Raw genomic sequence first — 27,838 nt, 5'->3', positions numbered from 1 at the left:
GACATCTACATCTTTTATTTGTACCATCTGTTTTCACAGGCCTCACTTGAGGGACAGAAATCCATAAGGTCTGACTCACCCTGTGGGTCTGTTGGCAGTGGGAACAGCCTGAGCCTTTCTCTGCCAGCACGGAGCTGTGTTGGGAGGTTTAGGTGGAGATCAGGAAAGTTCTTCCCCCAGAGGGTGCTGGCACTGCCCAGGCTCCCCAGGGAATGGGCACGGCCCCAAGGCTGCCAGAGCTCCAGGAGCCTTTGGACAGCACTGCCAGGGATGGACAGGGTGGGGTTGTTGGGGGTCTGGGCAGGGACAGGAGTGGGACTCGTGATCCCTGTGGGTCCCTTCCGAGCTGGGACAATTTATAACTCAAGCTCAGGATAAGGCATTTCCATGGAAGCCGTGCTCTCGGAGCTGCCCACTCCAGGGTGGGCAGGAGCCAGTATGAAAATAAAACTCTGAATTATAAATAGTACAAAAGGGCAGGAATGGCTGCTGCAGCCTGTCCCATGTATTGGGTGCAGCCACTGGCACACACAGTCAGGGCAGCTCCTTCCCGGGAATGGGCAGCACTCCCACGGGGAATGCAGCTCCGTGTGAGCCCAGCTGCCCGGTATTGCACACAACATCCATCCCCTGAGCAAAGGGAAGGCCGAGGAAAGGGAGCCTCCTCCTGGGCAGGGCCTGGGATGGTGCAGGCCCGGCCCGGGCTGCTCAGGAAGGGATCATGCCCTTGCTGCGCTTCCTGTCGGCCATGGCCCGGCGGTTGTGGTTGGCTCGGGTGCTTTTGTTCGCTTCTTTCTTCCTCCGCTCCTGCAGCGTCTCCCGGCTCTGCCCGTGGCCCTTGGCGTTCCCAACAACGGCAGAGCTGTCGTGCTTGTGCCTGGAGGACACAGAGCAAGGACATCACAACAGGCACACTGCACTCCTGGGGGTGAAATCCCACATCCCCACAAACACCAGGATGTGAGGGGCTCAGCCTCAGGCCTCACCTCATCCCAGGACTCCCACAGCAGCCCAGGAGCAGCATCAGCCACACCACCACTGTCCTTCCACACACTGAGCCCATCAGCTGAAACTCCCAAAATCCCCGTGGGAGCTGTTGGAGCTCTGGGAGTTGTGCTCTCCAAGAGCCTGTCTACCATAGGGTTCTGCTGCTTGGAGTGACACAACAAGGGGGAATAGCTTTTATGCTGAAATAGGGAAGATTTAGATTGGCTATTAGAGGGAATTGTTCCCTGGGAGGGTGGGCAGGCCCTGGCACAGGGTGCCCAGAGCAGCTGTGGCTGCCCCTGGATCCCTGGCAGTGCCCAAGGCCAGGTTGGACAGGGCTTGGAGCAGCTTGGGAGAGTGGAAAGTATCCCTGCCCATGGCAGGGGGTGGGACTGGATGGGCTTTAAGGTCCCTTCCCACCCAAACCACTCCATGATTCTGTGCCATGCCTACCCCTATTCAGTGGGATGAAACAACCAGCACTGAAGTAAAGGGTGGGTGAGGAAGTTCACCCCACTGTGGCAAGACACTGACACACAGGAATGCCAAGAAGCAGGAACACCCCCAACAATTCCAGCCAGCAGCAAAAGAGCTGCAGAGGCAGAGGGAGATCCTTGCTTACCCCTTCCTGGCAAGGAATGCCTGGCGCCTGGCTTCAGCCCTCTCCCGCAGGACTGCGGGGTCCTGCACAAAGTGGTCCTACAAGGAAGCAAGGGAACAGGTCAGGAAACCCATCAGCACTGTGCAGAAGCCTGGAGAGGAGAGGATTCTGTTGGGAACAGAGTAAATTCCTGGTTCATTACCTCTGAGCCAGTGGGATTGGCGTCAGGGACTCTAAACACAACACCTGGCACAAAACCTGCCTGGAAACCTTCCCACCCCATGGCTGCTCCCAGCACATCCATGGAAACAGAGTGCCAGTGACCCTCAGAGTGCTCTGCTGGCTCTGGGATAAAGCAGATTAAAGCTCCCCAAGGAGGAAGTGTCACTGCTCCAGCACAGTTAGGGCAGGAAGCAGTGGAGAGCTGTCCTTGGGGACACATCACAGCCCAGCAGCCACTGAACAGCAGCTCAGTCCCTGCTGCTGCTCAAAGATTCCCTCTCTGAAACAGGAAATCTGCTCCACATCACCTGCAGGTAAAGCAGGGAAGAAATATGGTAAATTTTAATGCAACTCCAGCTAAATGTCACCTTTGTTCTTTCCTTTTCAGCTTCCTCCTCCTCCTCTTCATCCTCTTCCTCTGTCTCCTGTCCTTCCTCCTGTCCTTTAGGTCTCAGGACCTGAGGAATTGTGAATGGCCTGGGAAATAAGACACAAATAGTTAGAAAAGAAAACAGCACAGCCACAAACATTTCTCTGAACAGCACATCCCTTTTGGTTTGCATTATGTCTTTAAAAAGATGAGACTCTACAGATTTCATGGACTTCATTTTCCTGAAAAAAAAAAAAAAAAAAAAAAAAAAAAAAAAAAAAAAAAAAAACACCAAAAAGGAATGCCACATTCCTATGAGCAATTAACAAGTACACAGTCTCCACCGGGGAATGTTTACTATGAAATTGTCACTGAAAATTATAATAATAGTTAAAAAAAAAAACCCAACCCTGAAACCTCACAAGGAATTTCTCCACAGAAACAACTGCTTTCTTTGGGAAATGGGCATCCAGACACAGCCACAAGGCAATATTGAGGAGTATCCTTTGCTAGGCTTTAGCTCAGCAGAGTGGGAGCACCTGTTGTACAAGACAAATTTGGACAGAACCATTCATGCCCAGGCAGTGCTGTGCTCCAAACCCTCTGCCTGGTCAGGGCTATCCAGGGAGCCCCAGTTCCATTGCTGTGCCCCAGTTTCCTACAGGGGGAAAACCCTGGAGAAATTAATCAGGCTTTATGAATCACTCTGGACATGCAGACCAAAGGGCCTGGGGGTGGAGGAAGAATTTACACATGCCTATAACTCTTCTTTAACATAAATATGTGTCTGTGTTTGAATTCCATTGGAATTCAGCCCCACCATTCCACTGCCAAAGAAATAAATGTAAAACCAGGAAAGCCTTTGTTATGTCAAACCAACAGATCCAGTTTTCAGCCGTGACATCCACTAATTGTTTCTATGGGCACTGAGACCTGAAAGAGGGAAAAACACCTGGGTGCCACATTCTTACAGGCAAAACACAAAAAGGATTTAAATTGAAGCTTCTCAACACTTTAGGAGGAGGAAAAAAGGGACAAAAGAGCCTCAAAGCTTCCATTTGGTTTGAGGTTAGGAATGGTGACATCTTCATAATACATCAGAATTCAAAAGGCCACTTTCAGAAATGTTAAAGCAGCTTTTAAACCACATGTTTTCTAAAATAAATATTCTCCAGCCTTGATCCCCATTAACCCTTTGCTTCCCAAAAGCTAATTGTGTGCAGCTGTCAGTCATGGTGCAGAGTGCTGTGCAGCCCATCAGGGACTCAATTCCAGCTGTCAGTATTCAGAGGGGACTGGCAGGGAAAAGTCTGTTGTAAAATTCCCCAAATTTTGAAGCTTTCCTTTGCTAACCAGCCATTTTAGGTTGCCCAGCTCCACTGATTTTCCAAGACGTTTTTCCCTGCTGCAGGGTAGTTTCTCCAAGGAGAGGCACTGCTGAGTACAAGTTTCCACACATGGCAAATTCCCCTCTTGGATTTGCTGACTAGTTGAGGCAATGGCCAAGTGGAAGCTGGAGAACATCCTGGGCACACTCTGTGTTCATTTGCAACACATTCCTGAAGTTTAGGAATGATCTGGCTGGAATTTAGTTTGTATTTATGTACAGCCACTTCTCATTGAGGTTCTTTGCCTCAAGAGTGCCATCACTTTCTGTTCAAGGAATAGCCTGCCATGGAAACACTCCCTTATCCACAGAAGAAGGCAGACCCAAACCTTCCTCCTCGCACATCACAGTGAAAACAGAGCAAGGGCTGGTTTGAAGCCCTCGTGGAGGAACAGAGCCCAGAGCAGCGTTTCCCAGGTTTGCAGGAGCCAGAGAATTCCGTGGTGATTCTCCCGTGGCTCCCTCCCTCCCCTCAGCACTCACCTCCTGGAGATGAGCTCGTCATCCGAGTCAGCGTCGTTAGCGCCCACTTGGTTCCCATCGTAGGTGTCGTCGTACTCGTCCTCGTAGTCCTCGTAGGGCTGGGCGGCTGCCGGCGGCAGGGGCAGCTCCTCCAGCACCACGCTGTACTGGCTGTAGCGCTGCCGCTGCTCCGCCACCAGCCGCTTGTCATTCACCAAGCTCCGCGTCGTGTCCTTCTCCCTCCTGCGCGGGGACGGGAGGAAGGGACAAGGGTTAAAACCTGCTCTTGGAGCTGCTTTTCCCCCTGTTAGTCAGTGGAATGTGAGGCAGTGCCAGTCTCATCCCCAATGCCACAGGCTCTCCTTACCCCACCTATTGGCCTGATGGTTTACGGAAACATGGGATGGTTTGGGCAGGAAAGGATCTTAAAGCTCATCTTATTCCACCCTCACACCTTCCACTGTCCCAGGCTGCTCCAAGCCCCAATGTCCAGCCTGGCCTTGGGCACTGCCAGGGATCCAGGGGCAGCCACAGCTGCTCTGGGCACCCTGTGCCAGGGCCTGCCCACCCTCCCAGAGAACAATTCCTTCCCAATATTCCCTCTGTCCCTGCCCTTTGGCAGTGGGAAGCCATCCCCCCTTTTCCTGTCACTCCAAGTCCTTGTAAACAGTCTCTCTTCCATCTTTCTTGTCAGCCCCTTGAGGTCCTGGAAGGCCACAATTAGGTCATCTCAGAGCTTTCTCTTCAGGCTGAACAATCCTAATTCTCCCAGCCTTCCCACACAGCAGAGCCGCTCCATCCCTCTGATCATCCTGGTGCCTCCTCTGGTCTCACTCCAGCAGCTCCAGGTCCTTCCTGTGCTGGCCCCAGGGCTGGATGGAGTGATCCAGGGTGGGTGATTTGTACCAGGGCTGTTTGGCCACTAAAAAAGAGCAGGAATTGGAGACCACCACTAGCACTTCAGACAGAGAGGAAGCTTTCACAGGAGGCCAAATGCAATCCTATTCCAGGTGAAACTTGGCCAAGGTGCATGGAGCACATATGTGAGGGGAAAAGGACAAATATAGACAGGGAGATTCAAAAAATAACTAGGTGAGAATGAGAATAAACACAACTCCCAAGGCAAATAACAAAACAGTAGAGAGTGACTGTGATTCAACCTCTCGGAGCTTGTTTTTTAAATTTAGAAGGCAAGTAAATGATAGTCATTTTATAGAAGGGAAGACCAAGAAACAGAGGGATCAAAAAGCAGCTGCTGAGTGTCTCAAGCTGCACAAGCATAAGCTCTGAAGTCCCATTTTTCAGACCAGCCAAGTACATATTTACAGCAAAGCAACAGGGGATTCCACTGGCCAGCATTCCCAGGACAACCTGCAGTCCCCAGAGCCCAGGAGGACCCAGCATCAGTGGATTTTATCAGAGAAAGGACCTGTCCAAGGCAGTGGCAGTGACTCAGGAAGGGTCAGACTGAGGGGATGTGATCCAGCAGCCTGGATTTCATCTGGAATCTCAAAACAAAGGAAGTTTGCAGCTGGAGGTGGCTCCCTCTCTGCCATGACTCACTGCCTGCACTGGTGGCACAATGCTCTCCCAAGCACGTGGTGAGCTCACCCACCCCGGGATCCCTGGGATAACACCTCCTGTGGGAATTCAGCTGAGCCTGAACCCAGCACCTGGTAATTGCTTCCTGTCGAGCTGGTCTGATGACTGCAGAGGAGCTGCATGAAACGGTCTGGGCACCAATCCCAGGAAAAACAGTGGGATAGCTCCTCTAGTCCTGTGGAGCTCAGGGCATGCTCTGGCTCCAGGAGACAGACTCAGCTGACAACCAGGGCTGCACAGGCACAGACAAGTGCCATCACTTTTCAGGATCAGCAGAGTCTATGCTGGCACATTCATTTCCTTGTGTTTGATTGCCTCCTCATCCTGGCTGGATTTCTCCTTCTCAAGGACAGTCCCTGCCCCAAACTGCTGATGCTGAGAGTGGCCAGGACAACCTGCTATGGCTCTTTAGTGCTATGGTGACACCAGGCTTAGCAAGAGCACCCCGAACACAAGAGAATTTGGTGGGCAAAAGGTATTTAGAAGGAGAAAAAAAATTTAAACATTTGATACAATTCAAATCCAAAGCAGATCTCAGACTAAGCTTGGAGAGCCCTGTTACCCCAAAACTGGGGTGAACCATCAGTGCTGAATATTAAATCCTGGAGACCAGGCACTGCAGCTTTTCCTTGGATTCAGCTGGATATGGTCATCTTTGGGCATTGCTGATCTCCAGCTTTTAAACTACCCAAACTACAATTAATATGTCTGGAGTCCTGCAGACTTTTCCCAAATGTTTTGAAATGAAGGGAGGCAAATGACAAGAGGAAGTGCAGCAGCAAGAGGATAATGCCAGGAGGTCACATAACTACAGCAGGAGAGAGGAGAACTTCTCCAAGAGCGCTGGTACCCCTGGGGGGCAGTGCCATGGCAGCAGATCCCAGAGCCCAGCTCAGCGATGATTTACAGCTTCCAAAGCTCCCAAGTGATCTGCAGAGGGAGCTCCGAGCAGGATATTCCAGCCACTGGATGCTCTGTGCTGAACTCAGTGCTCTCTGGCCTTGGCCAGCTGCTGCTGCAAGGCTTTGGGAATCAGGGATAATCAGCAAGGCTCTGGGAATCAGGGATAATTCAGCACCTGTACAATGCACCTGTCTCACAGAGCAAGGCACCACCATGAGGAGAAAGGTTCTGTCTCTGAATTCTCACTATGGACACAACAAAAGTCATGGCCTTGGCCAGAGAGAAAAGAAATTCCTTTCTTGCTCAGCCAAGACAGGATCAGCACTGTGGCACTGCTCTGAGAAGCTGAGCCACTGGACTTGAGAACAAAAGTGGTTTTCTCCTAGAGTTTGATGCAACTTTGCAACCAAAACCTTAACTGGGTGCTCTCAGGTCACATGGCTCCAACTCCAGCCAGACTTTTAGTTATCTGCTGTCTAAATACATCCCAACATTAAGATCACCCTTGGCTGGTTAAAGGAGGTGTTTGAAGTCCAGTGGAAGGTGTCCCTGCCCATGGCACGGGGTGGAACAAGATGAGCTTTGATGTTCCTTCCAACCCAAACCATTCCATGATTCTGTGATATGTTTTAAAAGAATCTGGAACAAGGGAACCAGATATAGAGTTGACATCAGTGGGAGCCAGCACCACACACCCAGTCAGACAGAAAGCAAAGTGAAAACTGGTGGGGTTTTGTGGAAATCTCTGCTCATGGCAGGGGGATCCCTGCTCATTGCAGGCAGATTGACTAAATGACCTTTAAAGGTCCCTCCCAACCCAAACTACTCCACGAGTCCAAGTGCCCTTCTGCAGGAAGCTTTACAGCAGCAGGGACAACACAAGTAGTCTAAGGCACTGAATGTTATCAGATGTTGAAGTAGATGGATATTGAATCTTCCCTTGGCTCCAGATCAAATCATTAGTTATTCTCAGCTCTGAGTCACAATCCCAGGCTCAGGGATGGTGCTTTTCAAGGTTTGTTGTTCAGTGCAAGTTTAACATTAAGCCCAAGGAGGAAGAGCCTGACATTACAAATGAGCTCGGCAGAGCAATCTCCAGCAGCAGACACAGGAAAGCCAATTAGGAAAAACACTAAGTGAAACCAACCCCCTCATAATATTTCATTTTACTTTCCCAGACAAACAGGTGGGAAACATTTTTGATAAGCCTTCCCCCCTGCCATAACATTCCTGCAGGAGGTTTTTAGGAGAGATAAATGTGCAGGTTCCCAGGTGTTTGTTCCTCCTGACAGGCAGAGTTAATGACTGGTGCCAACACTCACCTCTTGCCTTTCTGGATCCGAGACACATCCACTGCATCCCTACTGAAAACATCAAACTCATCATTCTGGAAAACGTTACAGCGAGAGCTGACTAGAGGGGTAGGGTCTGGCTTCAGCTGTCTGTTAAAAAACAAGGAGAGAGAATGAAAACAAAAGGGAAGTGAGGAAGAGAAATGCTCTCCCTTCCCTAAGCCCTTGCCTTATCTTTCATCAGTTCCAAAACTATCCCAAGCACACCAAGAGGTGCTGCCTGAGTCACAGGGCACAACCCCTTCCCTTCCCAGCCACACTCTGGCACAAGCATGGCACTTCCCAAAGCTTGGATTTGAGGGGAAACTAAAGCAACTCACAGAAAGCCAAGAGAAAATTCTTCTGTTCATTTCAGAGTCTATCAAACCATGCAGGACAACAGAATATTCAACAGACTGCCTGGTCTCAACACAGTGACTCAGTGAAGACAAACACTAAGTGTGATGAATTACAGGCTAGAAAAAATTCCAATAATTTGTTGCTGCTGATTTCAAGATATTTATCTCCCTTGTTAAATCTTTCTCAGGGTTCCAGGTTTATGTTTGTTCAACTTGAAAGTCAAAAGACTGTACTTTTGACATTCATTTTGGTGGTGCAGACTGCTCAGCTGGGCAGTTGCAATGCTGCTATGCTCCCCTATAAATCAGCAGGGGTCAGAATTTGACATTTCCTATTGAACCAGCAGCTTTGTTTCAAGATGCAAAAGGCAGGAAGAAAAAAAATGCAGCTCTATCTTGTGGAACTGCTGGCTTTGCAGAAAAACCAATCCTTCCTAAAGCCCATCCTGCACCAGTTGTGCCAAAGTCAGCAGATCTGATTGTGGGAACACAAAGATTGTTGCAAAACTAAGATTTTTTTACATCATTTTTCCGATAAAGATGCTTTCCTTTAATGCAACAGTGAGACAGTCTGCCCATAACTCCATGAAATGTGAGCAAACAGCACATTCACATCCTGATGCTCTGTCAGGAACTGCTGGTGCAGCACAAACACACACTCACAGCTGCAGACAAACTCCAACAGCTCAATCCTGCCAGGAGCTATAAACCCTCCACATCCCCAGTCCAATCCAGGAAAGTAGGACAAGCCTGGCAAGTTTGTCAGAGGGAACATAAAAATGGATCAGAATTGTCCTATCTTCACTCAAAAAGCAGAAGCCTGTTAAATAACCATATTTGACCCTGTGGGTTGAGTTCCAGCTGAATTGGCTCCTCTGAAGATGCCCTTTCCTGCAGGACAGCTGGGATTCTCACAGCTGTAACAAACGCTGCAGCAAAATAACTTTTGAAGGCAACGTATTCTATTGCCCAGCATTCTATTCTGTTATATTCTAGTCTAGTCTAGCATTTCATGTACAGGTGGTTTTGTCCCCTGTCACAAAACACAGCCCAGTACCTGCTCTACTCTAACACTGAGCAGCAAAGGTTTCACTCCTCTGCAGGGACACGAGGGCAGAAATCTGGTGACAAGTGACAATGAGAAGTCTTCACTGCAGTTCTCTACCCCAGATATGCAAATTCTCAGAGCTCTGCAAGTGTTAAGCCTCCACTGAGAACAACTAAGTGAGACAGAAACAACCAGAGGTTGTCCCACACCTTTGCATCCTTCGGTCCAGCTTATCCAGGTACGGCACCAACTTCTCTTCCAGGATGTTGTTGATCACCTGCTCTGTGTCATATCCATACTCCTCCAGGCAGGCCAGGATGAATCCCTCTCCAAGATCTGGCAGCAGATCCTTCACTTGGGAGATCAGGGAGTCCAGCTCCACGCCGGACACGCATGCGACGGGCGCGGCCGCAGCGCCGGCACACTGCAGACACCAAACACACCTGGTGGGCACTGGGCAGGGCAGAGCTGAGGGCAGGCAGTGTGCACAGAAATACAGGGAAAGCAGCACTCTGGGCTGTCAGGATTTGAGCACACAAGTCCAAGACTGGAGCCAAAAGAGAAATCAGCTGTTTAAACTACACGAGGTTTCCCACACAGATTTGGGCACACAGCTACTTTTGCCAGTCCCTGAATCAGCAAGGACACCCTGGAGAATCCCTTCCTCAAATAACAGCTCTGCATTTCAAAAATATGCACATGAACTGCAGAGATGAAACAGAGTATTTGAATAATCTCCAGCAAGGGAAAATCCAAGCCATGAGAGCTGGAAGCAATTTGCTCAGAGATAACTCAGGATTCAGGTGTAGCTTCATGTCTCATTTCCCAAGGCAGCATGGAGATCCAGAAAAGGTCAGAAATTGCACCAAATCTCATGCTGTCCCCAAAGCTGAGCAAACCAAGCCTGTCCTCACTGATAGAGGAAGGCCAGGAAGAGCGGAGCCCCCAGGAAGAGCAGAGCCCTGTCCCACCACAGAGCTGTACCCACCTCATCCTCCAGAGCACACGCAGCCCCTGGATCCTCCCTGTCCTCAGGGGTGCTCTCCACTATGGCTGAAGCTCTGTTGGATGCTGCTGGATCTTTAACAGCTTGTCCTTTTTTCCTGTTTACTCCTTCCCAGGCACTTTCCACTGCTTGGAGGATGTAGGCTGTCCTGGTCTCATCTCTAAGAGCACAGCATTAAGGACATTTCTGGATGCACATGTTCAGGGATCACCCTGAAGTAACTACGGGATTGTCAATGATGTCCAAATTTGTGCCTGCATCAACAGTCACAAAACCACGGAATGGTTTGGGTGGGAAGGGACCTTAAAGCTCATCTTGTGCCACCCCCTGCCATGGGCAAGGACAACTTCCATTAGACCAGGCTGCTCCAAGCCCCATCCAGCCTGGCCTTGGACACTTCCAGGGATGGGGCAGCCTCAGCTTCTCTGGGCAACAACTCCCCCCTATCCTTTTTTTTCTGTTAAGGGAAAACTTTCCAGTACTCCTTGCCAGTCATGCAGCTTAACCAGAGGCAGAAATGTCGCTGGTGTGAAGGAATCCAAGAGCAGCCAGGAGTGCAAAGCCCAAGGATACAGTGCAGAGGATGCCTGCTGCAGCAGACTCACGTCATCCTCAACAGGGAACAGCTCATCGTAGTCACGGAGAAATCTGAAAACACAGGAGCAAGTTTAATCAGTGGAGCTCAATTAATTACCACTACTGTGCCTCTCTGACTGCCTCAGTGCTCAGGTAGGAGCAGAGAACCTCTCACCCAATGCTGGATTCCAGCCATGCCTGATTTTGGTCCCACTACACCACAGCAACACTCCTGAGGTGTGAGGGCTGGAACCCAGTGCTGCATTACAGGGAAAATCTGCTTTACCACGTGAACGTGCTTAGAATGCCAGCATGGGCAGGAGGACAAGATGGAATTCCCAGTTCTGCCACTTCCTTTGCATCTCCAGCATTCATGTTTAATATTTTTCTGGTCAGCCCAGCTGGAAAGCACAGACCAGTAATAACAGCCAAACTTGTCAAGGCAGCTAATGGCTAAATTGCTCTTCTCTTCTTTGAGAGGCTGGATTAAAGGGAGTGAAGAATAGCATTTCTCAGCGCCAGGGCTGTGCTGCAGGCTGAAATCCTCTCACTGCACTTCTCTCAACTACTTACAACGATTTCTGACTCCCAAATGCCTCGTAATGCTGCCTCAGGCAATTCTGCTGTAAAGAATGGCAGAGGAAGGAGCTGAGCCCCCTCGGGCCTCTTGCCAGTCAGACTCACCTCCTTTCCTGAAGCACCGAGGTGAAGATCTGCAGAAATTCCTCAATATATGGCTGAATATTCTCACAGCTGCAGGAGACACAGCACAGTGAACACTCAGAGACACATCTGCCAACGTTTGGTCCCACCAGCCAAACCACTCACATTGACACAGCAAGGGAGAGCCCCATTTGAAGAGAGATTTCAGGCCACATTTGGCTTTCACAGGAGCAAAGAGTCAAATGGAAGCAAGTGGTTTTTAAGGCTTCAGCAAACATTTCAGCACTTCGATCTAAAGCTGTATCACACCTAGAATTACAAGTTTTCAGACAGACTTTATAAATAGTTTGATGCCTCAGACTTGCAGTGAGCAGAAAATGCTGTGCAGAGCTTTTGTAATTGTGCCTTTATGATGCCTTGGGATTACACCAGTGAACTTTCCAGAAAGTTTGTGCTCACCTGTGCAAGAACACCTGCCAAGCAAACTCCCATTGCAGCCTCAGTGCCCAACTCCCTGGGTACTGCTGAGGCTCCAAGCCTTGTTCCAAGGCACCTCTGAATGGGAAGGGACCTGAAAGCCCATCCAGTTCCACCCCCTGCCATGGGCAGGGATACCTTCTACTAGCCCAGGTCGCTCCAAGCCCCATCCAACCTGGCCTTGAACACTGCCAGGGATGCCCAGCTGCTCTGGGCACCCTGTGCCAGGGCCTGCCCACCCTCCCAGGGAACAATTCCTTCCCAATATCCCATCTATCCCTGCCCTCTGGCAGTGGGAAGCCATTCCCTGTGTCCTGTCACTCCAAGCCCCTGTAAAACAGTCTCTCTCCATCTGTGTTGTTGGACCTCCAGGTCCTGGAAGGTCACAATCAGGTCTCAAGGTGTTACACATGATCACACTTTGCAGAAGCCACACACTGAGGTCAGAAAGCTCATTGGACCCAGCTCACCACAGAGGTTCTGGGCCAATCAGCTCCATCTGAACATTCCTGATACACAGACAACAGAATTTGACCTTAGCCAAGTCTTTGGCTACAATCCCAACACAAATAGCAGTTTCTGTTCATTTTCTCCAGTAAATTTGTAAATGAGAAACAATTTCTCCCACACAGCAATCAAGTAATTGGCGAGTAGCACAGAGCCAAGTGCCAATACCTGCTCTCTAGGATGGGCTGCAGACAGACTTGGTTTACCAGGATGTGAAAAACCTCTATCATCTTCTTTCTGGAGTGCGAAATCCTCCTCCACAAATCAGCAAAAACACTTCAGAGAGAGCAAAAGACACTGTTGGTGTCAGCACAAGAACCTGTAACACACCTTTATGCCAGAGTTAATCCTCTAGCAGAAGAATTTCATTAGGATGATCATCTCCTTGCTGCAAAGACCAGATATTAGACACATTTCATGGTCATTAAGGAAAATCCATGCTCCAAATAAAGCTGGTTTCAATCCCAATTGTTCTGGCAGCTCCCCACACGAGACCCCCACTGTACCAGCACAGCCTGTGCCTTACAGTGAGACTGAGCTACACAGAGATATCAGTCATGTTCTCACACTTTGTTACAATTTGAATGCACCTCCCATCAAATTCCTTCTTACACAGCACTAAAAATGATTCGTCACCCCACTGCCCAGGAAAATTTGCTATTACAGAAGTCATCTCTTCAGAGCCCTTTGAAGCAGCATAAAAAAAAGCCAGGCTCCTCAGGGATGGGTAAAGCAGCATGAAGTGAATTTTTAACTAAGCCCTGGGAAGTCTCACTGAAGATCCAAAGGAAGCCTTTGCAGGAATTCTCACCTGTTATCTTCATAATGCCTCTTCTTGATTGCAGATTCCAGCTCAGGAATTGCCAGCTCATAAAATGAAGCTAATCTGTACAAAGGGGAACAAACCTGTACCTGTCAGCTGAGGTTCCAAAAGTCATTTGCTAAAAGGCAGAACAAATGGCTGATTTCATTAAACCCTCCTCACCAGCAGTACCCATGAGCATCACCTCATTTTGGTATTTTTGCCCCAGAACACAAGCAAACACACCACAGAAAAAGAGCAGCACTCTAAAGAAATCACAAATAGGTCTTTGAAGAGGTAGAAAAGCGTTTGAGAAGCATCCTGGTGCTGATCAGAACCATCTGCTCAACCCAGAAAAACCCCCAACACAGATCTGCAGCCTGCAATGACCCAACACTCTCAGAATCACAGAAACCTTCATGTTGGAAAAGCCCCCCGAGAGCATCGAGTCCAACCATTCCCCAGCACTGCCAAGGCCACTACAGACCATGTCCCTAAGTGCCACATCCAGCTGGCTGTTAAATCCCTCCAGGGATGGGGACTCCACTGCCCTGGGCAGCTGTGCCAGGGCTGGACAGCCCTTTCCAGGCAGAAATGTTCCCCAACACCCAGCCTGAACCTCCCCTGGCACAGCTTGACGCCGTTCCCTCTCATACCTTGTCACCCTCTCCCAGCCACTCAGCTTTTGCTAAACCTCATTGAGCTTTCTAGCATTCTCTAGCATAAAACTTGGGCATAACAGCAAAGGCATTTGTTTTTAGACCTTGAAGAACTATTTCTCTGAAATACTTTCTGCTTCCCTTGCTTTGGGTCCTACAGCAGGAAGTTCCTTTTGTCCATAACTGGTCCCTCTCCACCCTTCCCAGAGCACACCCAGTACTGTTCAGCTGACTGGAAATTCTCATGGATGCCTGGCTCTAGGATCATTCCTAGACAACAACAGACATAGAACAGAAAATCCACACATCCCTTTATCCATGTATTTATTATGCTGCATTCCTGTCACAGAGAACCCAGCAGCCTCTGCATCAAATCTGTCTCCTCATCTAACAATGGGACAGGACACAGTGGCACATTCAGTATTTTTACATGGCCAGGACAAACTCTGCACTGCAAGACGTACCTGTAACAAAACTCATGTTTTTGGAAAGTCTGGCAAGCCAAGGGAAAGACATCAAGAAAGGCCCAGAGAGTTGTGCAGGTGTCACATAAATACAGCACAATGTCTTTCAGCTCCTGAGAGGGAAAGAGCAGTTACCCAGGGAAGAGCCAGGCAAGTTTTCCCAGCAGGGACACAAAATATTGGGGCCAGGCCTCTTCCTGACTGCACAGTGTGTATCAACCATAAACCTGTTACAGGGTCTGGGGGCAGAAACAACATTTCTCCCAGAACTCCTAATGTTTGTTTAAAGATCTATAATGCAATCCCAACTGTCTGCTTTCATTAAAGATCCTGGGAGATTTCACCAGATCCTGCTCTGGACAGTGGCTTTGCCCTCAAAACATCCTCCACACATTGAATTCTTCCCCATGCAGCACTTTTCATGAAGCACTGCACAGCAGAAACATGGGAATCAAAGGGAACACAGGAAACATGGGAATCAAAGGGAACACGGGAAACATGGGAATCAAAGGGATGTTTTCAGCAGTTTGGTCCAGGGCAAGCTGCATTTCCAAGGCAGCTGAAACAAACTGAATGACACATAAACGACAGTTTCAAACTATCACTTATCCATAAATCATAGTAAAACTGATAGTTTGGTCCCACAAAAACTGAAAAATTAAGGTTTTGCAGAGGACCCTTTCACTGTCTTTGTACAGCCCCCAGCACATAAACTCCTCTTAATTAACTGCAGTTAAATTACACTGTTGTTAAAACACACATTTCTGAAGGAAAAAAATCAGCTCTTACGACCTCCAGTGTTAGGTGGAGACTTCTGTCAGATATTCTGTTACATTATTTATAAGCTGGTAAAGCAAAAAAGGTTTAAAACTATCCATGTTCCAAAGGATATGGTTGAAATGAATCAGCTCATGGTGGAAAGGTTTTATCATCATGTGCCAGGACAAAGAGTGCAACAATGGCACAGAACCACGAGCTGTAGGAGCTTTGGGAACAGAATGATCCTCTGTGGTCTGTTCAGCATGCAGGAGTACAGAGAGTTCACTCCTACCTGGAGGGGCATGTTCCCTGCAGTCACACTGACTTTCTCTTCCAGTTTCTGGGGCTCAGCAGAGGCCCCTTCACACTGCAAACCACACTTGTGCAAAATATTGTTGAACACCTAAATCAGGAGAACAGGGCAGCGTTAACAGACAAGAGCCAGCAGTGGGACACAGCAGAGAAGGCCAGAACATGAAGGAGGGTGGGAGGGAAGAGTAATCAAGTAATTTTAGATAAAGGTTCAAAACCTCCCTGACACACATTAACAAACCAGGGAAAGGGAGAAACAGTGAAGTCAGGGGAGGTTTAGGCTGGATATTAGGGAAAGTTCTTCCCCCAGAGGGTGGTCAGAGCTCAAGGAGTGTTTGGATAATGAGTGGGATTGTTGGGGGGCCTGTGCAGGGCCAGGGGTTTGGCTTGACGATTCTTGTGGGTCCCTTCCAATTGAGGATATTCCATGATTGCATTAAACACATTCTGCCCACCTACAATGTTCCCTTTCCAAGCTATGCCACAATTCCAATGAAATCCCAGCAGGAAAGCAGTACCTGGAGGACAGTGGGCAGAGTTTCTTCAAGATCACTGAAGTAACTGGGCTGCTGAGTGAAGATATTCCCTGAAAAGCGAAAAGAGAGCCTTTCCATCAGTTCAGACATTGATGCTAACGAGCAAATTTGCTGCAGAAAATGGTACTTGTGTTATTGCTGACACCCCCAGACACTTACTGACCATGTGGGACACAGCCCACCCTCACTCCTGAGCTCATGCACAGCCCTGCTCCCAAAAAGCTGATCCACCAGCTCTTCAACGCCACTGGAGATCCAGCAATGGGAATATGCTCATCAGAGCAGAACAGATGAGATGTCAGATGATTCATGCTCCAGGGGCTGAATCAATGAATAATGCAAATACTATCACTGAACAACCCCAGTTCCTTTATTTGACAACTGGAGTTGACTTTTAATTACTGATAACAGTTCAGCACATACCAGGAGATGTGCTGCCGAATATTTCTTAAAGGTAATGAGGCTTTAGTAACACCTGCTATTATATTACTAGGACTCCATTATCTGTACAAAATACTCCACTGAGTAATGCCATACCATAAATCCTCACCAAGCAAGCACCGAGGCTCCTATTTTCCTGGGAATTACAGTTCAGATTATGAAAATTAAGAGTTCTCCAGCAAGGACAGAGCTATGAGACAAGTTTCAGATAAATTTGCACCCTGAGAAGAACCTCAAGTTTCTGAAGTTATGAATTACACACCAGAACTGCTCACGCCATTACTGTCATGACATAGTGAAATAATCAGGTGAGCAAATCTTTGGTGACCTGCATGCAGCATGATTGTGTGGCACTCCAGAGCATAATTCAAAGGAGGTTTCATTACTTAGGTCTCTTTTGGAATATTTTAAGACCCAGATAATCTAAACTTCGCATCTGAAAGTGAAGCATCTATCTTGCCACGCCTGCTTTCCATCTCTGAGGCTCAACAGAGGAATTTAGAGCAGAAGCTACTGAAAAAGGATAAAAAGATTAAAAATGCAAAGGTTTATCTAAGATTTTCTGGCTGGAAATCTGTCTGCACCACATGATCTCTAACACTTCTCATGTGAGTGAACTTGGAAATGAGACAAAAAAATACTACCAAAGAAATGGAAAACCTTCGTCCCATGAGCTGCAGACAAAGTGGGTTAGAATTCAGGAAGAGCTCACTTAATCCAAGGGTAGATATTCGTCCACTCAGGTGATGTTAAAGATCACAGGACTGGGAAGGGAGCACAGGATAAACAGAGAAGCTAAATCAATATGCTCCATCTCCACCCCGTAGCATCCATGTTCCTCCCTGTGTACTCACCACTAAGGCCGTGTGTACAGACACAGAAATCCAGGGATAAGCACAGCTTGAGCAAGGCTCTGAAGTGTTTGTGGTTTGGAAGCTCTGGATACATCAATGCCTGCACTGAAGTTTCAGGTTCTCCCACTTCCCATAGCAGTGATTACCTCACACTGAATGTTTCACTTGGCTCCCAGCTCTTGGAACAACAGCACTCACAGCTGGACTGTGCCCGTCTCCCAACCCTCCTCACCCTTTCCCATCTCTACCAGGGTTTTACAGAGCCCCACATTCCTCTTACAGGGGCTGTGCACACATTCAATTGGTCCAGGAAACAACTGAGCCTAGGTTTACATCTAACAACATGAGCCTAGCTCAGGGCAGCAAAGCAGGACATGAAGCTTTCCTTGGAACAAGCAAAGTGTCCATGGAAAAAAGAAAATCACAATCTGGTCTAGAAATGACAGATCTTAGGTGCTACTGAACAATTAATTTTCAGAGCAGTTCCACTGGTATAAAACCTAGTAAGTCACTTGTCATATAAGCAAAAGCCTAAATATAGCAAGTTGTTCCTTGTCTTTTACTGACCAATCATCTTCTGGAGCAGGAGTCCATTTCCTTTCCCAAAAAGGACACAGAGATCCAGAATCTTGGGGATATCGAACAGGAAGTTATTGTAAATAATTTTTCCAAAGACAGAGGGAGTGATAAAATGATCCTACAAAGACAGAAAAAAAAAAAAAAAAAAGGAATTGAAAGGATAATCCATATCTTACTCTGCAGTAACTCCACATTATAATGGCACCTGTAAAAAACATCTCTCAGAGGTGTATTAAGGAATTTATTTCACAGAAGGCAGCAACTCTGCTTGAAACAGCTTCTGTGAAGCCATCTATTCCCACAATCCCGGGGGATTGTCCCTGCCACACCAGGCACCCCACTGATCCCTTCACCAGCAGGTGAATTAATCTACCTAAAAGTTTTACAAAAAATCTCCCTACAGGTCGCCAGTTCCCAGCCTGATGCCAAAACAGCTCAGGAGCAGGAATGAGTAACCAGGCACAGGGACAGCCTGAGGTTCTTGCACCCTGGGAGAGCAGAACCCAGCACCAGAGACCACAGAATCAGGGACAGGCAGGGAGAAACCCCAGAGCTGCAGCTCTACATGCTGACTGCTGAACACTGCCAAAAACTCATCACACTGAAGGCATTTCTTACAAAATTCTGGATGAGAAAAATTCCATTGTCTGACAATGAGAAACAGGCAGTTGAAATGTGATTTTGGATTTTCAGAAGCCCGGTTTGCCGGTGACAGCAAATGTTTTCAATCCCAGTGAAAGGCAGGGCACATTCTCCCTACTGAAGCAGAGGGATGGGGCTCAGTGCTGGCCAGGTTCCCTTTCCAGAACTCCTGCTGACTCCTGCATGACAATGGACTATTCATTCCCTGCAGATCACTCAACTAGAAAATGGTTTCAAATGCTGGCCTGCCTCTCCGAGTGGTGAGGTTTAATCAGATCCTGCAATGAAAGACACCACAGAGGTGTCGGGTACTTCTGCTGAAGTGGTGCCAGCAGCAGGCTCCAGCATTCCTTCATCCTGCTGTCCCAGTCCTCCACTCCCAGGCCTTTCCCTCAAAACATCCTGAACGTCACCACTGTGATAAGCAAGAGAATTGACACAGTCCTAACACATGATGAACCAATGAGGAGATCCAGTGATTGCTGAAACACAAGGTGCCTTACTCATCCTGCCCAAAGGCCGAGTGAAAATCCCATAGCTCCAGATAGGAGTTGCACTAGTTGCACTCACACAATTAATGATGAGGATGTCTTTTAATTATAGAATCTCAGAATGGTTTGGGTGGGAAGGGGCCTTAAAGCCCATCCAGTACCACTCCCTGCCATGGGCAGGGACACCTTCCACTAGCCTAGGTTGCTCCAAGCCCCCTCCAACCTGGCCTTCAATACTTCCAGGGATCCAGGGGCAGCCACAGCTACTCTGTGCCACCCTCATAGGGAACAATTCCTCCCCAATATCCCATCTGACCCTCTTCTCTGGCAAGGTAAAGCCATTCCCCCTTGTCTCGTCCCACGTCCCTCTCCAGATCTCCTGGAGCCCCTTTAGGCCCTGGAAGGGGCTGTAAGATCTCCCTGGAGCCTTCTCTTCTCCAGGCTGAATGCTTGATGATGCCAAGATAACAGTAATTTAGAGAGAACTGTATGTCCAAAACTTGAGGCAAGTCTATGGAGACACAAATATTAGCAGGAATTTTGTGGCACCACGTGGCCCTGAGGGAGTGAACACTCGGGAACTGGTGGCCTGAAGAGCCTGGTCCATGTGGCCACACAAAGGCCAACGTGCTCTCTCTCCTCTTACCATGACATATCCAACCACTACACATTGATAACCTGCTATTACTCAGGAAGGAGATGGAAGCAATCAACCAAGGAATCACTGCATAGTTTGGATACTTCGGCTCTGAGTGTTATCATCTCCACTCTGAGAACCCAGCCGATAAAATCATCCCAGAGAGGAATGTCGTGCCAGAAGGAAAATCATTAATTTCTCCTTTTTTCCTAAATCACACAGCCTGGAGCACCTGCAAGGCATGGGAATATTTACCTTGGACTCCTTGTGGGTGGACATCCTGAGAAAGGTGAGGAAGACACTGCGATGGAGGCATTTCTGCAGCTCATGCACCTCCGGGTGGCAATCCCACAGCACATCGAACTTGCGAGGGGCGGAGCGCAGGTAGGAATCCAAACACTTCTGCAGGCTCTCATCAAATATCACCTGGCACAAGGAAAGGCAGGAAAACGGGAAGGAGGGAATGTCACACCTTCAAAGGCTGTGCTCCTGAGCAGCCCAGTTAAATTTAAAGCAATCTAAAACACTCAGGCCCATGAAAAGGACTCCCATATCCATCAAATACAAGCCAACTCTTAAAATTCCCAATGGAAAATCCTTAGGGAAATACTTTCTTTGCATTCTAAGGTGCAGTAATGGAAATTAAATGTTTGCTGCATGACATAATAAGCATAAACAAATCTTTATGAAAATGATGTAAGGCTCATGGCTTTTACATCACCTAGATGTTTACACTGTATCTTCAGAAAAAAGGCAATGATTACCTGGCACCAGAATTTGTCATGGGGCAAAGCCAGAAGCCAGTTCAGGTCATCTGCAATGAATTTTGCTCGCTCCAGGAATTCCTCCACCAGAGCAGGGTCCCTGATGGCAGGAGGGGGTTTGTACAGCACGAACGACCGATCTGCTTTAATTTCTGGGTGCTGCAGAAAGTCAAAAAAACACTGTTTTAGAACTCCAGACCAAGTGACAGGAATGCCCAGTTACCACCTGCTTAGGATTGAGCAGATTCCAGGAAAATTCCAGGAAACACAAAGCTACCTTTTAATACAACTTGACATTATAGAATCACAGAATGGTTTGTGTGGGAAGGGACCCTAAAGCTCATCCAGTTCCACTCCTGTCACGCGCAGGGACACCTTCCACTGTCCCCAAGCTCCATCCAGCCTGGCCTTGGGCACTGCCAGGGATCCAGGGGCAGCCACAGCTGCTCTGGGCACCCTGTGCCAGGACCTCCCCACCTTCACAGGGAACAATTCCTTCCCAATATCTAACCTAAATTTCAGTTTGAACCAATTACTCCTTGTCTTGTCACTGTAGTTCTAATAGCTGGAACATTCTGTTCCCTGGTAACTTCCCATTTTCTAGCCTTTCAAGGCAGTGGGTTTGTATCTTTCTTTATGAGCAACATTTTCAGACCTTGATAATTTGGCAGTTGTTGCTCCTTACTTTCTCTTAACCAAAGCCTGACAAAGCAATCCTCCCACACCATCAAAACAAAGAGCACGAGCTTCCTGGCATGCCTTTGAACTCTCTCTTTTTCCTCTGAACTGGTTCTTGCACAATACTCCATGAACTCAAACTGACACAACCATCAAAGACACAAACACTTTGCTACCTTTCCCAAAGGTAACTGAACAGGCTTTGCCCAAATACACCCACCCTAAAGGAGAATTCAATGAGCAGCAGGTTTGGGCTCTGCCTTATCCCACACGTGTGCTCAGGGTAAAGCTCCTCAGGAGTGAGCAGCACTGACAGTCCCACTCCTGCAACACACCCAAAAGGCTCTCTTCAGGCCTTATTTATGGGAGAAATGGGTTTCTGTGGGTTACATTTCTGGTTTCATCAAGCTGAAGGCACAAGGGATGAATCCCAGTGCCACAGCTCAGAGCTAAACTTGAGGCAGAGCTTGCAAAAACTCCCTGAGCATCCCTCCACTGCAGCAGAGGTTACAGACTCAAGAGAGGGAGTTGTGCTGGGAAAACACAGTTTACTCCAGATGTTGAACACAGTAAGTTTGGTTCTCACGTTTTGGGTTTTTCTTATGGTGGGTAAATGAAAACTCAACTATGTGAACATGTTAAAAAATCCTTTAACAAGCAGGCTGAACAAATTTCACAGGCTCACCGAATATCCTGAGCTGGAAGGCACCCACAGGATCATCCAGCCCAGCTCCTGTCCCTGCCCAGACCCCCAACAACCCCACCCTGTCCATCCCTGGCAGTGCTGTCCAAAGGCTCCTGGAGCTCTGGCAGCCTCGGGCCGTGCCCATTCCCTGGGGAGCCTGGGCAGTGCCAGCACCCTCTGGGGGAAGAGCCTTTCCCTGAGCTCCATCTAAACCACCCAACATAGCTCCAGCCATTCCTGTCACAGACAGGAATCTAATCCCAGACCAAGCCTCAATATAAGACAATGATTTATTGAAGGCTGTTTGGCTTTCAGAAAAAAACAGAGCTCACCAGTGCTGGTAGAGTTCTCAGCTTCCCTGTCTTGGGATCCCTTTCTGTCAGCTGGAGCTCGTCCAGAGGCAACGCTGGCATCCTGGTGGCTTGTTCCTGTCCTCAGCAAACAAAAGCAGCACAGGATGCACTTTACAAGGTCAGTCAGGCAACAGCAGAACAAAAGAGACTGCAGCCCTGCTGTAACACACACACACTGGCTGGGAATACATTTATGCCCAACAATTTATACCCCACCAAAATGCCAAATTCTGAGGGATCCTGGACACATATCAGAGGAAATCTGGAATGTGGTGCTAAACTTTCATCCCTGTTCCTCACTGAAAGGCCACAGATATCTTCCAGGACAACAAAACACATTTGGGGACTACGTTTAATACGGAAATTAGATATTTAAATGGGGTTGCTGAAGAGCTGTGCTGCACTCTGGCCTTTGCAGCCTCTTTCAACACTTGCAGTGTCTCTCCGGAGACCACAGACTGCAGGGACCTTGCCTATGCTTTACAAGAGTATTTTTGGTGCCTGTGTGTAGAATCCCACATCACTCAGCCAGACAAGGGACACAGGCTGAGCCTACAAAAGCCTTCCCCACTCCTGCCAATTCCCATGTGCTCACAAAACCAGAGCTTCATCTTCAACAGCGTTTGTGGGCTCAGAAATGTTTCAATTAACTTTCTGAAATTAACTATAAGTTAACTATAAATATTAGAGAACTCAATAGAAAGAATGTTATGGGCCCTCTTAAAAAGTTCAGACTTACAAAAAATGAAAGTTGGCGGTTAAAAGTGCTTTTGAATTCTTTAGGGGGTTATGAGCTCTGCAAAATGGTACTAAAAAGTTCAGCTCTTATTAAGAAAGTCACACATCTCCTCAGATCCATGTTTAATTGCAGTCACATCACCTGGGCTGAATAACAATTAAAGCAAGAGCAGTGTCTCTAAAGCTGAACAACTCTGATTCAGGAGTGGGGTCATGGTTTAGACAGCAAGTGAAAAAATAACATTTTTCATTCCATAAATCTGGCACCTACGGATTTAGGCAAAAATTCTGTAATCTAACATTTTAGAGCTCAATTAAAATAATACAGCAGAGCAACAGCAAGACCCACATCTTAGAAAACTAAAATTAATTCTGTCTTTCCGAGGATTTTAAAAATTAGAATGTTGACAGGAGCAACTATTACTTTATGAGGAACAATTTCTTTGGGAAAAAAAAACCCCAAAACCCAAAGCTTTTTAGCAGAATAAGCCAAGCTGGCTTTCAGTTCAGTTTCATCATATATTTAATTTGGTTCTTAAAATTTTTAGTCATTCTGAAAGCTACACATAGAAATGTGTGTTTGCAACACAGTGTCTCATTTCAAGCCTGGAAGGCACCAAAATCTCCAGTCCAAGTCAAAAACATCCTGAAAGAGACAGAAGCCCTGCCCAAAAGCTTGTTCAGCCAGAGAAGAGAACAAACCTGAGTATGGGATAACTTCAACAGAGAATTATTCCTGATCACTCTCAGAAGGTTTTCTCCCCATAAAGAACTTTGGTCTAAACCACAAGCCCACGATTAATCTGTCGTGCCTGGTGATTTCAGGTACAGTGGAAGAGCAAGACAAAGAACACGACGAACCAGGGAAACTTGTTTTCCCACGGAAATTTATTTTCTCAGCGCCAGAAATGATCCCTGCCTTGCAATTCCCACTGTTGTGCACATCCACGGAGACATCCAGGGTGAGGTGATGCTGCTGAGGATGAGGCAGCCACCCCAGCACAGCTGGCACAGGGAATGCTGCAGCATGGATTCATGGAATGGTTTAGGTTGAAAGGGATCTTAAAGCTCATCCCATTCCACCGCTCACCATGGGCAGAGACTATCCCAGGCTGCTCCAAGCCCTGTCCAGCCTGGCCTTGGGCACTGCCAGGGATCCAGGGGCAGCCACAGCTGCTCTGGGCACCCTGTGCCAGGGCCTGCCCACCCTCCCAGGGAGCAATCCCTTCCCAATATCCCATCCATCCCTGCCCTGTGGCAGTGGGAAGCCATTCCCTGTGCCCTCGTCCCAAGTGCCTCTCCAGCTCTCCTGGAGCCTCTTCAGGCCCTGCAAGGGGCTCTGAGCTCTCCCTGGAGCCTTCTCCTCTCCAGGTGAACATGCCCAGCTCTGTCTGGCTCTGTCAGCCCTACCCCATGGCCAGACACCCCCAGTTAACCCAACACCTCCGGTTAACCCGGGCCCCGCCGCTCCCGCCGCCCCCTCGGCCACGTCCCCTGCCCGGTCCCTGTCGCACCGGGCCCTGCCCAGCCGCTGCCGCTCAGCGCCCCCAACCCCGCCGCAGCTGCCCGAGCCCGGTACCGGCACTCGCGTCCCACCAGCCCCGCGACGCTTCCGTGGCCAGGCGCTGCTTCCGGCCCCGAGCGGAACTACCGGGCTGGGCGGGGCCCGGGCCGGCTCCGCCCCGGCGGCGGGACCGGCCCGGCTCCCGGTCTGGCTGTGGGTCGGAGGGGCGGCACCGGGGTCCGGTCCGGTCCGGTTCGGGTGGGGACTGGGGGGCGGGCGCTGGGCTCGGGCCGTGCTGCAGGGACCAAACGGGCGGGTGTAGCCCCAAAGCCCCGCCCGCCCTCCGGACCGGCCGCAACCGCGGGGCCGGGGCAGTTACAGTCCGTGCGTTGTCTTGGGAGAGGAAGGAGCCTGCAGCTGTTTTTCCTTTGAAGGAAAACCAGCTGGTTCAATAAATCACCTTTTATGAAGGAGACCTTTTTAACTTAACTGCGCTGCCCCATCCAGTGTTACAGGCCGGGCAGGGAAGGGGTTCTGCGGGGACAGGGACCTGTCACAGCCGGCGACCCTCACAGCCCCACACTGCTTCCCTTGGCTGGGGCTTCTCCTTGCTCCCCGGGGACGTGTGTGTGCATTACAGTCGGACAGCGCACGAAAAGGGCAATTCCTGTCAATTCGTACGAGCACCGATAGTGAGAACAGATTACATCAGTCACATTTACACCGCACCGAAAGCCCTTTGCTCCGGGAACCGGGCGCTTCCCAGCCTGCAGGGTGACACGGGCACATCCAGCCGTCACCAATCTCTGCTCCGAAGGGTCTCGGTTCTCCTCCTTGACCACAGGGAACTCCTCCTGAGCTTAGCGCAGAGTCCGGCTTTAGATGGCAAAGTGGCCTAAAATAGAAAGCACGCCATGCGCTGTGTCGTGTGGCTCCTTCGGGACGGGCTGGACCGAGTCCCGCTCGCGGTGCCCTCCATGCCCGCGCCCCCCGGACAGCCGGGGTTCTCGCTGCCGTCTGTCCGGGTGTGCTGGCACCGGGGTGCCCGTGACCCCGCGGGGGGAGTGAGCAGAGGGCCGCACACCCCCGGGCCAGCAGCACAGCCGGGCTCTGTTCCCGTCACACAGAGCTGGGTGCTAGGGATTCACACTGCAAATGTCACGACGGGCTGTCTGGAACCTGCCATCTCCCCCATTCTGTTGAATTAGTAATTTTTAAATGAAATATTCATTGTTTCTATTTCTCAAACATCACTGCACCTGTCAGAGCTTGGCACTGGAGCCCCAGCACCAACACGCTCTGCAGAACAACCTACCAGAACCAAACCCCAGTGATGATGTTGGTCCAAGGTTTGCTCCAATTCTTTTTCCTGGAGGAGAACACTTGGCAACTGAAATATGATTCCCTCGCAAAGGCATCTGTTTATGTCCCCTCCTGTGCCAACCCTCCTCAGAGCAGTGCTGGTGAGATGCCAGGTGACTCAGTGGGCTTTGAATGTGTCATCGAGCTCTTTTGAGTCACTATTCCTCTTTTTGGGGTGTTTTTTGTAACCTTACCAACTGTGTATACCCTATTTGATTTCCTAAAGCACTGTGAGCTGTTGGAGCCTCTGCCCAAAATTGGGGACATTAACTCCCATGTATAACCTAGTTAAATAATTATATGCAGACACACTATTTGTCTAGATTTATCTGGCAAAAAGAACCCTGCATCACCTGTGACAATGTGCCAGAGACCTTCAAGACTTCACAACGGTAAAAGTTAAATCTGAAATCTTAATGGAAATCACAGCTTTCTGATCGCAGTGTGTAGGGAAACTGCCAACGTGTCTTGCACAGATAAGGCAAAGCATTAAAGTCAGCTGGCTGCTGGTTCTGCTGAAAATCCATTTTTCAAGGTTCAGTCCAGAGCCACCTGAAGGTACAGGGCAAGCAGGCTTCAGATCAGGTGTGGAAGAGGAGAATTTCTCCACAAAAAAAAGCTTTGGAAAATGAGCTTTTATTGAAAGGCTCTTTCCCTGGTGTGATCCATGGCCGGGAGGAAGTTGCTCAGCACTGAATGTAAGGGTGAGGATGATCAGATGTCACAAGGCAAGGCCTGGGACGAGTGCCCTGTTCCGGCAGCGCTGTCCCGGTGCTGTGACAGCTCCGCAGGGATCACCTCCTGACTCTGGCTGTGTGGGGAGGCTGCTCCCTGCTCGGAAGAAGACAAGACACAAAAGCAGCTTTTTCATGTTGAGCCACACAAAAAGCACCAGGAGAAGAACAGGAAGGCTGGAGCAACCCCAGGGATGTGCTGCTGGAGGTCAGTGTGTTTTCCTTGCCAGGCTGTCATGGACGCTGCAGTCGAGCTTCCCGAACAGCACCAAGGCTTCCACAGCTTCTGGCTTTGCTCAAATCCCACCTCAAAGTCCCAAATGACAGCCTGGGGCTGGGGAGAGGATCTGCTTTGCTGTTCTCCTACTCACACAGGAGTCTCAGCCCACACCCAAACCAGGTGAGGACCCTGTTGCCCCCCCTGCTTCTCCAAGGGACATCAAAGAGGGTTTAATGCCACTCACACACAGGTCAGAGGGGCCAGGGAAACCTGAAGGACCAGCACTCTTAAACATACTTAAAAAATAGAATAAAATGAAAGAGTAATAAAATGGCTGAGGAAAATGTCAGCGTAATCAAAAAAAAAGGAGAGCTGCAGTACTAAATTGCAAAGTTGTAGAAATTGGCCATTAAATGTTCAAAGTAGCTGAAATGCAATTACAGTAATAGGCATGAATCAGGATAACCCTGGGCTTTGCAATATTTCAATCCAGCTCTACTTTTCCCTTTTTTTTTTTTTTTCATTTTATCTTAATGATATATACATTATCTGAATGATATATACATAATGATATATTCCATTATCAAGGACTAATGGAAGTTACAAACCTTGGAATCACAGAATCACAGAATCATGTAGATTGGAAAAGCCCTCCAAGTCTGACCAGTTATCACTTTGGCAACTAGACCAGCCACTAAGTGCACACCCATGCATTTTCTGAACACTTCCAGAGATGGAAACCCCACCACTGCCCTGGGCAGCCTGGTCCAGGGCTTTACAACCCTTTAATAAAGAAATTTTCTCAATATCCAACCTGAGCCTCCCCTGGCCCAGCCTGAGGCCGTTCCCTCTCCTCCTGTCCCTGTTCCCTGGAGCACAGCCCGACCCCCCCGGCTGTCCCCTCCTGTCAGGAGCTGTGCAGAGCCACAAGGTCCCCCCTGAGGCTCCTTTTCTCCAGGCTGAGCCCCTTTCCAGCTTCCTCAGCCTCTCCTGGGGCTCCAGCCCCCCTCAATGACAATGACACTTTCCACAGCATGTCCTTGAAAGCCAGAGCCAAAGGTGTTGGTGTTAAACTGTTGACCTGATAGATCCCACAGTAATTTATTATTTATGTCTTCAATTT

At 48.9% G+C, this 27,838-nt stretch overlaps 1 protein-coding gene across 3 annotated transcripts; it reads right to left on the bottom strand.

The window, feature by feature from the left end:
- ASCC2 (activating signal cointegrator 1 complex subunit 2) lies at positions 1 to 24,838 on the bottom strand. 3 transcript variants are annotated; one of them, XM_041488951.1, is made up of 20 exons: positions 24,410 to 24,838; positions 22,137 to 22,232; positions 20,442 to 20,600; positions 19,933 to 20,103; positions 17,896 to 18,025; positions 16,016 to 16,083; positions 15,478 to 15,588; positions 14,427 to 14,539; positions 13,313 to 13,387; positions 12,670 to 12,777; positions 11,683 to 11,826; positions 11,539 to 11,607; positions 10,852 to 10,926; positions 10,261 to 10,438; positions 9,482 to 9,696; positions 7,857 to 7,976; positions 4,051 to 4,272; positions 2,179 to 2,287; positions 1,610 to 1,686; positions 1 to 877 (listed from the first exon to the last, which is right to left on the bottom strand). In XM_041488951.1, the coding sequence occupies exons 2-20, from the start codon at positions 22,215 to 22,217 to the stop codon at positions 709 to 711; spliced, it is 2,394 nt and encodes a 797-aa protein (XP_041344885.1). In that variant the 5' UTR covers positions 22,218 to 22,232; positions 24,410 to 24,838; the 3' UTR covers positions 1 to 708. The 3 variants fall into 3 exon arrangements, with proteins under 3 accessions (XP_041344885.1, XP_041344884.1, XP_041344886.1); XM_041488950.1 differs by having other exon boundaries at positions 24,475 to 24,837; XM_041488952.1 differs by lacking the exon at positions 11,683 to 11,826 and having other exon boundaries at positions 24,475 to 24,833.
- Positions 24,839 to 27,838: the final 3,000 nt, after the last annotated feature.

The sequence above is a fragment of the Pyrgilauda ruficollis genome, unplaced genomic scaffold, assembly GCF_017590135.1.
Source record: "Pyrgilauda ruficollis isolate IOZ18807 unplaced genomic scaffold, ASM1759013v1 scaffold9, whole genome shotgun sequence".
Taxonomy (NCBI): Eukaryota; Metazoa; Chordata; class Aves; order Passeriformes; family Passeridae; genus Pyrgilauda; species Pyrgilauda ruficollis.
The sequence above is the reverse complement of the archived record's forward strand: the minus strand, read 5'-3'. Positions and strand labels throughout refer to the sequence as shown.